Source organism: Mytilus galloprovincialis, chromosome 3 (assembly GCF_965363235.1).
Source record: "Mytilus galloprovincialis chromosome 3, xbMytGall1.hap1.1, whole genome shotgun sequence".
In the NCBI taxonomy this organism is placed as follows: Eukaryota; Metazoa; Mollusca; class Bivalvia; order Mytilida; family Mytilidae; genus Mytilus; species Mytilus galloprovincialis.
Genome location: NC_134840.1, coordinates 85582663 through 85597851, shown reverse-complemented (window position 1 = coordinate 85597851; position 15189 = coordinate 85582663). Strand labels below are relative to the sequence as shown.

Genomic DNA, 15189 nt, shown 5'->3' with positions numbered 1-15189 from the left:
CTGTACATCCAATAGTCTATCCTGTACTTTGTATAAATATTCTGAAATTAAAGCATGCATGTTACTATATTTATTTGCATAACTTTCAGTCCAACTTCCATGTATTGTCACCGACTGGAATGAATGGTCTGCACCTGATGCTACAGGCTCTTCATTCAGATGGAGATTTGTTGTCAGACCAGCAATTAATGGAGGAAAAGAATGTCCAGATCTCATCCAGGGCAAGAAAGGTATGTTGATAAACAATTTATCAAAACATATACATAGCTAGTCAAATTTACACAACTATTATGATCTATTATATGCAAATATTATTTCTTAAACTCTATGCAATAAGGATTTAAAAACATTTTAGGCAACATGTTGATGCCAAATAGCGAAATGTGATTTCTTCAAAGATTACAGTGCAGGTTTTAGTCTAAATGTATTAAATAAAAGTCACTTCTGTTGTTTTTATAAAATTGAGACGAAAAGACAAAATTGGATATAACAGATATTTTACAACATTATGGTTATAAAGGTTAACAACAGCTGATCTGAAAAGAATATTGTTAAACATATACTAGCAACTTTTCAATTGCTTCAGGAGTCACATCTATTCTTCACACAGTGAACACAGTGAAGCATTTTTTTTCTATTGTTCCATATGAACTGCCTTTTAATAGTTATCCAAGGTACCAGGATTATAATTTAATACGCCAGATGTGCGTTTCATCTACATAAGACTCGTCACTCATCAGTGAGGCTCAGATCAAAAAAGTTATAAAGCCAAACAAGTACAAAGTTGAAGCGCATTGAGAACCAAAAATTCCAAAAAGTTGTGCCAAATACGGCTAAGGTAATCTATTTAAACTGTTTGATATGCTATCAAACTGAAATCATTGTTTCTGTCTTTTTAACAGTACCATTGCCACTTATTGTGGGTCCATGGAATACATGGGCAGCACCTGATGCCACTGGAAGCACCTTCAGATGGAGATATGTATTGCGACCAGCAATTAACAAAGACGAAAAGACTCCAGAGCTCATCGAGGCCAAGAAAGGTAAATAAATCTAATTAACTTGCTTATGATTTATTAAAAATCTGAAAGTACTGACAACTAATGCTTAGAAATAAATGTTCCAGATACTTCTTGAATTTGAATTCAAACTGATCACCTGGTTAAAATCAGCCCATATTTTGCATCCTAGATTATACTTTTTCAGTCAAACTGCCATTTATTGTATTTTCCTAAAGTGTAATTTGTTCATATTATTAAAATTATTTGTTTGCAGTCAAACTTCCATGTATTGTTACCGACTGGAATGAATGGTCAGCACCTGATGCTACAGGCTCTTCATTCAGATGGAGATTTGTTGTCAGACCAGCTATCAATGGAGGACAAGAATGTCCAGATCTCATCCAGGGCAAGAAAGGTATGATTATAACATTATACGTTAAAAGATATACATAGCTTGTCAGGTTTACACAATTTTGAAGGAGTTAACTCTTGAATATAATATTTTATGCAGATACCATATCACTTACTTAATTCAATGAATATAAATAAAAACTTTTTAGGAAACATGTAAATGACAAATAAGGAATTTAAAAGGGTAAATTTCTAAATGAATTGTATAATAGTCATTTCTGTTTCATTTTATTTAAATTGAGAAAAAAAAAGAATAATTAGGATCTAACAAAACATTTTAGAATAGTAATGGTTATACAGTTTAACAACAACAGTGCTGAAAAGAATCTTGTTATACATTCTCAATTGCCCTTGAAGTAAAACTTAGCAACTATCTTATACAAATACTTAAGTATTTATTTCTTGTTCCATACTCCTTGACATTTAAATTACTTCCTATGGTATCAAACTGAAACCATTGTCTCTCTTTTCAACAGTACCACTGCCACTTATTGTGGGTCCATGGAATACATGGGCAGCACCTGATGCCACTGGAACCACCTTCAGATGGAGATATGTATTACGACCAGCTATCAACAAAGACGAAAAGACACCAGAACTCATTGAAACCAACAAAGGTAAATTGGCCTTATTTTCAGGGTTTTCATTAAAAATATGAGCTGAAAGTATTAACGACCAATGCTGTGAAATAAATGTACTAACTACTTCTTGAATCTGCCATTATAAACTAATTATCTGGTAGAAAGACAGCCTTTATATTGCAAGACAAAAAAAGTTTTAGAATCATGCAATGCCCTCTGTGTAATGAGAATATTACAATGTTAGGTCAATGATTCATTTTTTTATTTCACAAGACTGGAATTAACAATGATTTGAGTTTGAACAAACTTTAATAAACTCTACATTTAAAAGTCAATACAGTACTTTTTCAATCATTCTGAAATTAAAATTAAGCATATAACAATATTTATTTTTATAATTTTCAGTCAAACTTCCATGTATTGTATCTGACTGGAATGAATGGTCAGCACCTGATGCTACTGGCTCCTCGTTCAGATGGAGATTTGTTGTCAGACCAGCCATCAATGGAGGACAAGAATGTCCAGATCTCATCCAGGGCAAGAAAGGTATGATGATTTTCAATAGATGATTTTCCATAGATATATATGGCTAGTCAGATTTACACAACTTCAAAGGAGTTAACTCTTGACTATAGGTTTCATTTCTGTAAATATATAGACAATGCATTTTCCCATAGGTACTTCTTGATCACTTAAACTGTTTCACATTTCTATGAAGTTTTTAACTCATTGTCTCTTTTTTTTTTACAGTACCACTTCCACTTATTGTGTCTCCATGGAATACATGGGCAGCACCTGATGCCACTGGAAGCACCTTCAGATGGAGATATGTTGTCAGACCAGCAATTAACAAAGACGAAAAGACTCCAGACCTTATCGAGGCCAAGAAAGGTAAAGAAACCTTATAGTTTAGCCACTTTTGCATTATCTTTCCATTGGGTAATGTATTCATATATGATTGCTTTGTTCTATTGGAATATACCAATGACTTCTTTGCTGCAAGTGATTGTTTATATAAAAAAAGAAACAGTCAATGTAGTGTAATGTAAATGTTTTTACCATGCAATTCCAATAGTATACTCTGTTTCAAATTAAGACTACTAAAATTAAACTACAAAATTAATTTAAACATAGTTTCATTAACTCAACATTTACAAGGCAATTATATACTTGTTCAATAACCCATTACCCTTTAAGTGATTGTCTTATTTGTATAATTTCTAGTGGTTCTTCCATGTATTGTGTCTGACTGGAATACTTGGTCTACAGCTGATGCTACAGGCTCTTCATTCAGATGGAGATTTGTAACCAGACCAGCAATTAATGGCGGAAAAGAATGTCCAGACCTCATCCAGGGCAGAAAAAGTATGATTAAAAACAATATGTTCAATATACTTAAATGACTTGTCAAGTTTTTAACACATTTTCAAAATTGAATTAACTCTTGATCATGGTATTTTGTGATACTAGTTCAGCAGTCAATCTGAGCATCTCTTCTATAGTAGTTCACAATAATAGATTAATTTTTTGTTCCATGTGTGCTGTAATTTTAAAAATTCCCTGTGGTATCAAACTGAAATCATTGTTTTGTTTGTTTTTAACAGTACCATTGCCACTTATTGTGGGTCCATGGAACACATGGGCAGCACCTGATGCCACTGGAAGCACCTTCAGATGGAGATATGTATTGCGACCAGCTATCAACAAAGATGAACCAATTCCAGAACTCATTGAGGCCAAGAAAGGTAAATTGAACTTATTTTTTGCGGTTGTTATAAAAGAAAGCTGAAAGTATTGACCATCAAAGCAGTAAAAATGTACTACAGTAGCTTCTTCTTGAAACTGCCATTTCAAACCGATCATCAAACTTTTAACCTGCCATATATTTTTCCTCAAGTATAATTTGTTCATAATATTCAAATTATTTATTTGCAGTCAAACTTCCATGTATTGTCAATGACTGGACTGAATGGTCAGCACCTGATGCCACAGGCTCTTCATTCAGATGGAGATTTGTTGTCAGACCAGCAATCAATGGAGGTCAGGAATGTCCAGACCTCATACAGGGCAAGAAAGGTATGAATATCAAAAACATTTTCAATAGCTTACATGTTAAAGTTTGTGATAAGATCTGTTTAAGAGGAACCACTATATAAGCACATGCTATTTACTATGCAGTTGTTTTACCGTTGGCATATCTCATTTCCAATGAGGTTTTTTTACCCATCCTTTTAATTCATGGTTTTACAGCTTTGACATGCAATACTCACAGAGTATTGTATCTTATGGTCAGTTTATTGGGAACCACAAACGGTAAGTCAATAATATGAAGCATGCAGTTGTATTAGTAGCTGCTGATTTAATTTCTGTGGATGTTATTTGGTGCAATCTCAACTGCCATGGTCAATTGAATTGAATTTTTTCATAGTTAAGATATTATTAATTACAATTTTTGCAGTATTTTTATAATCAGAATCAAAAGCTAAATGTGTAATACAGTATTGGTAATAAAGTTTTACAAAAGCTGAAAAAAATATTGGTATACTACCAGTTTCTAAACAGATTCAGCATCCAAACAGAACATCTATTTTAGATCAGTAGAAAATTAAGCATTAATTTCTTGTTCCATATGTAATTAGAATAATTCCCTATGATAGCGCACTGAACTAATGTTTTTCTCTTTTTTTACAGTACCACTTCCACTTATTGTGTCTCCATGGAATACATGGGCAGCACCTGATGCCACTGGAAGCACCTTCAGATGGAGATATGTTGTTAGACCAGCAATTAACAAAGACGAAAAGACTCCAGACCTCATCGAGGCCAAGAAAGGTGAAGAAATCTAATTAACTTGATTGAGAATTTTTAAAAAACTAACCCTGTTTACCAGTAAAGCAGTTGCTTGACTGTGGTCACAGTATTTATGCCTTGAGACTTGATTTTCTCATGATATCAAAATAACCTTTTTTTAATCTGTAGTATGAATCAATTGTTCAATATTCAGCAGCTAGTGATTAAAAATCTGTTTTTTTGAAAGAGATCAATTGTTTGTAGCATAAATAGCAATGTAATTACTTTAAATATTCTACATCCTTGGATGAACTTTCTGTTGCATACTTAGATGTGAAAAGAAAAAAGAAAAATTAAGAAGTTGTACAAAGTATTCATTAGGGAGTCAATCAGGAACTTAAAATCAAGCTTAAAGTGTAACATATATCCATCTTTTCTTTATAACTTTCAGTGGTTCTTCCATGTATTGTCACCGACTGGAATGAATGGTCAGCAGCTGATGCTACTGGCTCCTTATTCAGATGGAGATTTGTTGTCAGACCAGCCATTAATGGAGGAAAAGAATGTCCAGATCTCATCCAGGGCAAGAAAAGTAAGAACTTAAAATCCTATGATTGATGGACCATGAAATCTAAGTCAAAATCCTGTTTCTAAATAAATTTGGCAGTCAAAGTTGAAGATGTTCCGGTTTAATACTTGTTTCACATGTACTGCCATTCAAATATTCCCTATAATATCTAACTGAAATCATTGTTTCTCTCTTTTTACTAGTACCACTTCCACTCATTGTGGGTCCATGGAACACATGGGCAGCACCTGATGCCACTGGAACCACATTCAGATGGAGATATGTATTGCGACCAGCTATCAACAAAGACGAAAAGACTCCAGAACTCATTGAGACCAAGAAGGGTAAATAAACTTTATGCTAGTTGTTCTGTGAATAAAAAACAGATAGATTGTGATAGAATCTGTTTTACTCTATTCAACTTTTTCTTGTTATTGGACACTGTATTTACTTAAATAAACTGCTCAGTACAGGAGAAATGTGGTTGGTAGAAAATTGTTTCTGTGTTATTTAATATTTACTTTCCAATTCCAATGGTTTCACAATCTCTAAATTCAATGTGGAATATTTTTAATTATTCTCAAATTACTAGTAAAATGCATCACAAAACTTGATCTTCTTTGTAAAACTTTCAGTTCAACTTCCATGTATTGTAACTGACTGGAATGAATGGTCAGCACCTGATGCTACTGGCTCTTCATTCAGATGGAGATTTGTTGTCAGACCATCCATCAACGGAGGAAAAGAATGTCCAGACCTCATCCAGGGCAAGAAGGGTATGTTTATGAACAACATTTTCAAAAGATACACATGGCTAGTTAAATTAACTTTATAATTTTTCAGTGAAGAAAGGGTTTTTTTAATAATAAAAGAAGGAGTGTTAAGGAGCACTTGTTTTGTCCTTTGAATTTAAAAATCAAAAAGTTTTGTTAGTATACTAAGAGACATTTGCCACCTAGGTATAAGACTGTAGGACATCAGTATTCATATTATTTTAATTTTATCATACATATTGACAATAATACTTCAAACATGATGCATATAGTGCAAATCTTCAAAAAAAAAAGCAAAAATAGGCTCATTTTGAGAACTTGTCATTTATATTTTGATATGAGCAAAGGCTTTACACAAAAAGATATTTTGCTACAAGATGTATTTTTCAAAGATGCAAGCAATGTGCAAAATATCAATTTTGGGTATGATCATAATTGTCAAGGACAATAACATTAATTTAACCAAATTTTTCAGACATTTTTATGACCAGTTCATTTATCAATAACAGTGATATTTTTTTTAACAATTAAGGGTTGAAGAAGATTTCTGTTTCAGACAATAAATGGTTTATTTATACAGTAGTTGTTTCATGTGTACTGCGATTTAAACCTTTCCATATGGTTATCAAACTAAAATCATTGTTTGTCTGTTTTCTACAGTACCACTGCCACTCATTGTGTCCCCATGGAATACATGGGCAGCACCTGATGCCACTGGAAGCACCTTCAGATGGAGATATGTATTGCGACCAGCAATTAACAAGGACGAAAAGACTCCAGAACTCATTGAGACCAAGAAGGGTAAATAAACAACATCATATTAAATAATGTGAAGCTCATTTTTATTTTAACACTTTTGCATTATTACCGGTGTAACCTGAAATATTTGTTATTTTAACAGTAATGGTTATGACTGCTAACAAAAAACAACAGCTTATTAAAAAAAAAGTATAAAAGTTTGTAAAAATTGTTTCAGAGTTGAAATATTCTAATTCCAATTATGATTATTAAGCAGCCTTGTCAAACATGTGTTAATTTGTTCATTTTGCTATTATACTTGAATTATTATTAAAATGCATCTCATAACAATATCTTTTTATACAACTTTCAGTTCAACTTCCATGTATTGTTACTGACTGGAATGAATGGTCCGCACCTGATGCTACTGGCTCTTCATTCAGATGGAGATTCGTTGTCAGACCAGCAATTAATGGAGGAAAAGAATGTCCAGATCTCATCCAGGGCAAGAAAGGTATGTTTATAAACAATATATACATTTTCATCAACTTAGACTGTTCATCTAATCAGAAATCTTTTTGAAGTGCTATAGACATAATAGAAGAATTAAAGTCAAGTTATCAATATTGGTAATGAAAATTGAAAATATAAGCATTTTTTTTCATTATTGTACCAAAGCCTCTTACTGTGTCTAAATGGAATTTAATATTTCTTGTTCCAAGTGAACTACCAATTTCATAATGGTATCAAACTGAAATCATTGCATTTCCCTTTTTTACAGTACCACTTCCACTTATTGTGTCTCCATGGAGTACATGGGCAGCACCTGATGCCACTGGAAGCACCTTCAGATGGAGATATGTATTGCGACCAGCAATTAACAAGGATGAGCCAATTCCAGAACTCATTGAGGCCAAGAAAAGTAAATATACTTTAAACATATAGACAAGTTTGACCACATTTGCATTTGTTTGCAACTGGTTACTAAGGACAAGCAATAAACCAAAAAGTATAAGATCTTATTGAAGGGAAGAAAGGTAGCTAATATGAAATAAAGGGATGTGGTATGATTGCCAATGAGACAACTATACAAAAAGTCCAATGGCATAGATGTTTACAACTATATAGATTTCTGTTTTCAAACCTAGTTTAAGCTTACTGTTAGCATGGAATTGAAACTGATATATTGGATGCATCAAATATTAGAAATCTTTAGATGGTGTCAACATGCTTTTTTATCTGCTTACAGAATTTAGCTCTCAGTTATACTTTTCTTCTTGTAAGTATATAGATAAGTAGAGGAAATTTTGTCAAGATTCTTATTGTAGTTTTGGTCTAATGAAAAGTAAATGTTCTATTGTTAATGAACATTGTTAATCATTTCAGTACCACTGCCATGTGTGGTATCTGACTGGAATGAATGGTCTGCACCTGATGCCACTGGAACTTCCTTCAGATATAGATCTGTCAACAGAAAAAAACTTTTGTTTCCAGTAATATTGATTAAACTACCCTCTTGAATAGATCAGTAATTTCTTCAAATTCTTAACCATATTAAGTAATTTGTATATATTATAATTTTAGTACCACTGCCATGTATTGTTGGTGACTGGAGCACATGGTCATCACCTGATGCTACAGGATCCTCATTCAGATTCAGATTTGTAACTAGACCATCAGTTAATGGAGGAAAAGAATGCCCAGATCTCATCCAGGGCAGAAAGGGTATGTTTAAAAATCATAAACAAAAGGCATTTTATTTTAAATTTTTAAGAAATACCTCAAACATTGATTTGAATTCTGTTTTCAATAAATGGAGCTGAGGTTTTGAGTTCAAAAATTTGCTGAGTGGTTTAAACTTTGTATTCTGCTTTCCTCCACCTACAAAAACTTACGTTTAAGAAGAAAAAAATAAGTGTTAAAAGTAGCATTTAACACCATCAAACTATCAATGATTTAAAATTGAACAACAAGTGATTAAAACAAACTTTAAAAAAAATTATGATTGATATAAAAAATGACTTCTATTACATATGTAGACTAGAAATATTAGACAACAAGTTATTGTTTTAAAGTTTCCATTCATTTGGTATTTTTTTAATCATACTTATTGAGAAGGAAATAAACCTTTCCCAAGAATTAGTTGCAGTTTACCTGGACATTTAAATTTGTGCAAAAGAGAATTGTCCTTTTGAAAATATACAATAGCTATTATTCATTGTTGAGTTTATTCTAGGGTAACTTTAAGTTTTTTCAAGGAGAAATGTGCATACAAATTGAAAGATCTACAGTTAACAAAAGGTAGTGTATTTCTTCAATGGTAGAATTTACTTTACACAAATTTAAATCACCAGGTAAATTCAAATTGATTCTGTGGAAAGCTTTCATTAAATTGCAATGAATTAAAATGCAGCACATAACATCTTATTGGTATGAATTTCAGTCAAACTTCCATGTATTGTTGCTGACTGGAATGAATGGTCTGCACCTGATGCTACTGGCTCTTCATTCAGATGGAGATTTGTTGTCAGACCAGCCATTAGTGGAGGACAGGAATGTCCAGATCTCATCCAGGGCAAGAAGGGTATGTGTATAAACAAGATATACACACACATTTATTTTCCTTATTTCTAATTATTCTTGGAAAACGAAAATGAAGAAAAGATAATTACTTACACATTGCAAGTGACTCTGTACATAGCTTCCAATTGTTAAAACAGAGAGATATGGTATGATAGCCAATGAGACAAAAAATTAATAATAAAAGACCTTACAAAGTGAGTTTAAGGAACTATAGGTAACATTAGTGCCTCTAACATTGATCAAAACATTATGTTTAGTTGGCCATAAAAATAACATCCCTGTCCACTTAGCAATGGGTTTGTATAGACATAATAAAAATGGTTTGCTACTTTTTCAGTACCATTGCCACTAATTGTGTCTGACTGGAACGTATGGTCAGCACCAGATGCAACTGGAAGCTCTTTCAGATGGAGATTCGTAACAAGACCAGCAATTAACAAGGATGAACCAATCCCACCACTTATCCAAGGAAAGAAAAGTAAATAATTTTATCATTATATATTAATACTATTGATATTGAAAAAGGGCTCAGAAAGTGGTTTATTAATTTCAAACTATTACAGTAGATATTAAAAATGTTACTATCAAAAATTCTCAAATAAATCCTTGTAATAGGGTATTATAGCTTTATCAACATTCTAGTCTGCCTAATCTGAGAGTTTGAATAGGGTTTACAAATTAGAGAATAATGGGCAAAACAATCATGAATAAAAGAATAAACCCAGACATTCAAGAATAGACATAATAGGGAAATGTACAAAGAATATAGAAAAAAATGTTTAAAGAATAAAGAAATGACTGATCTTTATAGTATATTGTTTCAATTTTTACAAAAGTCTTGACCTCACCAAAAATAGTGATCTTCATCTATACATTATCATTTCAGTACCACTGCCATGTATGGTATCTGACTGGAATGAATGGTCTGCACCTGATGCCACTGGAACTTCCTTCAGATATAGATCTGTCACAAGACCACCAATCAACATGGACGGAGAATGCCCACCATTGATTCAAGCCAAGAAAGGTTGGTTTTAATTTATTAGATCTAGATGAATTATAATTATAAATTGTTCTTTTACTATATTTATACTTCTTAAAACTTTTAAACAATTATAGAAACATATAAACAAGTTTTAGAATCAACAATTATGAATTTGAAGCGTATAACAAAAAGAACCCCAAAACTGCATTTTTCAACTACCATACATAATAAATAAAGCTATATATATAATCAATTATTATAAATCTATTTTACCATTTCAGTCAAACTTCCATGTATTGTGTCTGACTGGAGCACATGGTCATCACCTGATGCTACAGGCTCTTCATTCAGATGGAGATTCGTCACCAGACCATCAATAAACGGAGGACAAGAATGCCCAGACCTTATACAAGGAAGAAAGGGTATGTTTATTAGATATGTGCAAATAGTCTTGTCATGGGTGTGGTTGTTCTGATTTTTAAAGTTGTACAAAGATTATAAGGATATGCAAAATAAATTAGAACATTAATACACAAAAGGTTACTGTGACTTGATTGTAAGTATTTCTCCTTACCTTTTTAAATTGCCTGTTCCTCAATGAAATATTGTACAGTGGTCGCAATGTCATTGTGTTTCTCTTGCCATTTCAGTACCATTGCCATTGATTGTTTCTGACTGGAACACATGGTCTGCAGCTGATGCAACAGGAAGCTCTTTCAGATGGAGATTCGTCACAAGACCAGCAATTAACAAGGATGAACCAATTCCAGAACTCATTGAAGCCAAGAAAAGTAATACATCAATCTCATTATATAGCTTTTTATTTTATAATGAAATAACAGAACTTTGAGATGAAGAATATCAATGAAAGTGTTTGCAATACTCTAGGTTATGTCAAGTTCCTCAAGGGATTTTGTGTCTTGAATTCTTGAAACATGTTCTTACTTTTTTATCTATTTATCTAATATTTCTAAATAAGGGTAATCTATTACTTTCTTTGCTTTCTTACTTTGTTCTTATTCTTACAGATGCCTTTATTAACCCATCTTTTTTTAAAGCATTGTGGTAAAAACTATATATTTTCATTTCAGTACCACTGCCATGTATGGTATCTGACTGGAATGAATGGTCTGCACCTGATGCCACTGGAACTTCCTTCAGATATAGATCTGTCACAAGACCACCAATCAACATGGACGGAGAATGCCCACCATTGATCCAAGCCAAGAAAGGTTGGTATTCTTCCATTTATTGTACTGTATGTTAACTGATTATGACTATAGTTACTGTAGATGTGAATTCAAACCAATTATCTCCCCTTTAATATATTTGATCTAGGTTATGCCCCTTTAGAGAAGTGTTCTAGAACTGTGTAAAATTTCACAGTTGTGGACATTCTCCTTTCATATTATTTGATGGACTATATATGTTCTTGAACACTGCTTGGAGGGACACAACCTTGATCAAACATATCCAAGGGGAGATAATCAATTTACTTACTTTAATATTGTAATATTTTGTTTAAGTTTTGTAAAGCACAATTCCTCCAAAACTGTGAGAGTCATATTGATAAAACTTTACACAGTTTACCTGAGGATGTATTATCCTTGCCCTACTTGGTTAACAGAAAGCTGTCTCGAAGAGGACTGTAAAAAAATCTAATTTTCATTTTATGTAAATTTTTACAGATCTAGTCTTTTATACTTTAAATATACTAATTAATTCACAGGGAAAAGGGTATCAAACACATACCATCCTATTAAATAACTTGTACATCATTACTTACTTTCAGTCAAACTGCCATGTATTGTTACCGACTGGAATGAATGGTCTGCACCTGATGCAACTGGCTCTTCATTCAGATGGAGATTTGTCACCAGACCATCAATTAATGGAGGACAAGAATGTCCAGATCTCATCCAGGGCAAGAAGGGTATGTTTATTATGAAAAAATATTTTCTCAAAGTTATCAATCATTATTAATTCACTGGTTATCAGCATTTTATATTTAATATAACATCTTAAAGTATGGAACTAATTTTCAAGTGGAAAATGCTGAAATCATTAGGTTTAATTTGCATAAAACATCTGTGTCTTTGCATACTACTACTTAGGTAATGGGTGCAGTACCAATCAATAGCCAAATAAAAGAAAATTACATGCTATCTCTTCAAAATAATTTGCTATGGTATCAAATTGTTTATCTTGTCATTACAGTACCACTACCACTTATTGTGGGTCCATGGAACACATGGTCTGCTTCTGATGCCACAGGAAGCTCTTTCAGATGGAGATATGTGTTGAGACCAGCAATTAACAAAGATGAACCAATTCCTGAACTCATTGAAGCTAGAAAAGGTAAAGAAACCTAGTTATCTCCATTGGTTTTCCTTTGAAGTATATATATATGTATAGAGAGAGAGAGAGTTTTTACTTATTAAGACCTACTTATCAAATAATTATTTCTGTGACTGCATCTTACAATCCTTAACAATAGATAATTTACTTTATCTCATTCAATTCCATCTTCATACCTTATATATCAATTACTGTGTTGCAATTCTAGATTTTACTGAAATGGAAAGGTAACACTAGGCCACTGGATATCAAGTTTTTTCTACCCTATGTTCAGTTTAAATCAGCTACGTTTATGACAACAGCATTACGTTTTACAGTACTCAAACTCAAAACAAATTTTCAACTTTAATTAATCATGTATTTTCATAAAACACATTTTTTTTCATAATATTTGCAATCGTTTTTTTGCAGTCAAATTGCCATGTATTGTAACTGACTGGAATGAATGGTCCGCAGCTGATGCTACAGGATCTTCATTCAGATGGAGATTTGTCACCAGACCATCAATTAATGGTGGAGCTGAATGTCCAGATCTCATCCAGGGCAAACGAAGTATGCATATTAAAAATTTACCTGTGGTAATAATTGGTTTAAAGAGAGAAAAAACATTCACAAAAATACTAATCTCCAAGGTTCATTGAGAAAAAGCTTGGTACATTTTATCAAAATATTTCTTTAAGCAATATTGTCTTCAACCATGAAAAAGCAAACTATATTTCTAATAAAATTTTGTAAAGGAAGTTACTATGTGTTTTATTTATATTATAAATAAATGTTTATTTTTTTAGTTCCACTGCCATGTCTTGTCAGTGAATGGGTTGAATGGACTGCACCTGATGCTACAGGAACAACATTCAGATACAGATTTGTCACCAGACCACCAATCAACATGAAGGGAGAATGTCCACCACTTATACAGGGCAAGAAGAGTAAGTATACTTTCACTTCTTATTTACATAACACCACATTTAAATTTTCCTAGAGTGTTGTTGAATTTTTATTTAAATTTAACTTTACAGCCTAATTAGCAAAAAAAACATTTTAAGGAGTGGATACATTGTTTGAAATGTTATTTATTGACCAAAACAAAGTTCTTTTTTGGTAAATAGGTAAAGGGAAACTAAAAATTGCATACCTTCTTAAATTCAAAGTTACTGGATAAAAAGGGAGATAATTCAATTCACTTTGCTTATTTCAGTTCCACTGCCATGCTTGGTTTCTGATTGGACCACCTGGTCTGCACCAGATTCAACTGGAACATCATTCAGTTATAGAATGGTTACCAGACCTTCAATTAATGGTGGAAAAGAATGTCCAGAACTCATCAGATCTAAGAAAAGTAAGATTTTTTTCTTTCAAAAATAAAAAATAAAATTTCAGCATATCAAAACTGAATTTGATTCAGTTACCATTTAAGTAATTTGTAACAAATTTCCAGTGCTTTAGTATTTGCAATTTTAATGTTTTAGATTTCAAATTTTCAAAAATGGCAGCATTTTCGTATTTCCCAGTAAGATATTTCATCTTATCCAATCCCTGAACATTTGTTCTTACTCCTCAATTATTTGTGATTAGCAAAGTTGCAGCAAATAACAATTTTAAAGTCTTCAGTTTGCCCGGCTAGGGTACAAACCAGTGACATCCTACACCTGAGGCAAGCAAACCACAATTGAGACACCATTGAAAATTCCTATTGTATGTTTTAAGTCATTCTGACATATATTTTAAACGTGTGTTTTTTGTCTTTCAGTACCACTGCCATGTCTTGTCTCTGACTGGACTGAATGGTCAGGTCTTGATGCCACTGGAACTTCGTTCAGATACAGAATGGTAACTAGACCACCAATCAATATGGATGGAGAATGTCCACCATTGATTCAAGCCAAGAAAGGTATGTTGTTTAATTTTTCTTTTTATTCATCTATTTCTGACAAAATGTGAAACAGTCTTATAATTTGTTAATATCAGACATTCTACATTTGAATGGGAGGGTTGTTTTTGAAAAGTTGGTACATTTTATGTATCAAATTTCTTCCATGATCTACATTTATTACAAACTTTTTGATTTTATTATCATATTATTTTTTGCAGAACCACTGCCATGTCTGGTTTCTGACTGGACTGCATGGACATCACCAGACTCAACCGGAACTTCATACAGTATCAGAATGGTAACTAGACCAGCAATTAATGGAGGAAAAGAATGTCCAGAACTCATCAGATCTAAGAAACGTTAGTATTTATATTCAAGTTTTAAATTCCTGGCATTACTATGAATGTTCACAATAAAATTTCCACCAACCACAAAATTTAGTACCAACCAAAAGTATATCTCTATTGAGTCTGATTTGTTTAAGTTTTTAGTAAATGCGCAAAAATTAATATTCCATAATTCAAAAAA

At 32.5% G+C, this 15189-nt stretch overlaps 1 protein-coding gene across 1 annotated transcript in view; it reads left to right on the top strand.

The window, feature by feature from the left end:
* LOC143069219 (uncharacterized) overlaps positions 1-15189 on the top strand; it is a 43131-nt gene that overhangs the window by 16262 nt on the left and 11680 nt on the right. The window contains exons 28-57 of the mRNA XM_076243749.1: positions 90-230; positions 903-1043; positions 1276-1416; positions 1889-2029; positions 2399-2539; positions 2744-2884; positions 3218-3358; positions 3598-3738; positions 3929-4069; positions 4685-4825; positions 5235-5375; positions 5555-5695; positions 5987-6127; positions 6785-6925; positions 7236-7376; positions 7644-7784; positions 8447-8587; positions 9306-9446; positions 9783-9923; positions 10332-10472; positions 10712-10852; positions 11081-11221; positions 11522-11662; positions 12223-12363; positions 12648-12788; positions 13200-13340; positions 13577-13717; positions 13987-14127; positions 14539-14679; positions 14880-15020. Of these exons, the coding sequence (XP_076099864.1) occupies positions 90-230; positions 903-1043; positions 1276-1416; positions 1889-2029; positions 2399-2539; positions 2744-2884; positions 3218-3358; positions 3598-3738; positions 3929-4069; positions 4685-4825; positions 5235-5375; positions 5555-5695; positions 5987-6127; positions 6785-6925; positions 7236-7376; positions 7644-7784; positions 8447-8587; positions 9306-9446; positions 9783-9923; positions 10332-10472; positions 10712-10852; positions 11081-11221; positions 11522-11662; positions 12223-12363; positions 12648-12788; positions 13200-13340; positions 13577-13717; positions 13987-14127; positions 14539-14679; positions 14880-15020 (4230 nt within the window). The remainder of the gene's footprint in view (positions 1-89; positions 231-902; positions 1044-1275; positions 1417-1888; positions 2030-2398; positions 2540-2743; positions 2885-3217; positions 3359-3597; positions 3739-3928; positions 4070-4684; positions 4826-5234; positions 5376-5554; positions 5696-5986; positions 6128-6784; positions 6926-7235; positions 7377-7643; positions 7785-8446; positions 8588-9305; positions 9447-9782; positions 9924-10331; positions 10473-10711; positions 10853-11080; positions 11222-11521; positions 11663-12222; positions 12364-12647; positions 12789-13199; positions 13341-13576; positions 13718-13986; positions 14128-14538; positions 14680-14879; positions 15021-15189) is intronic.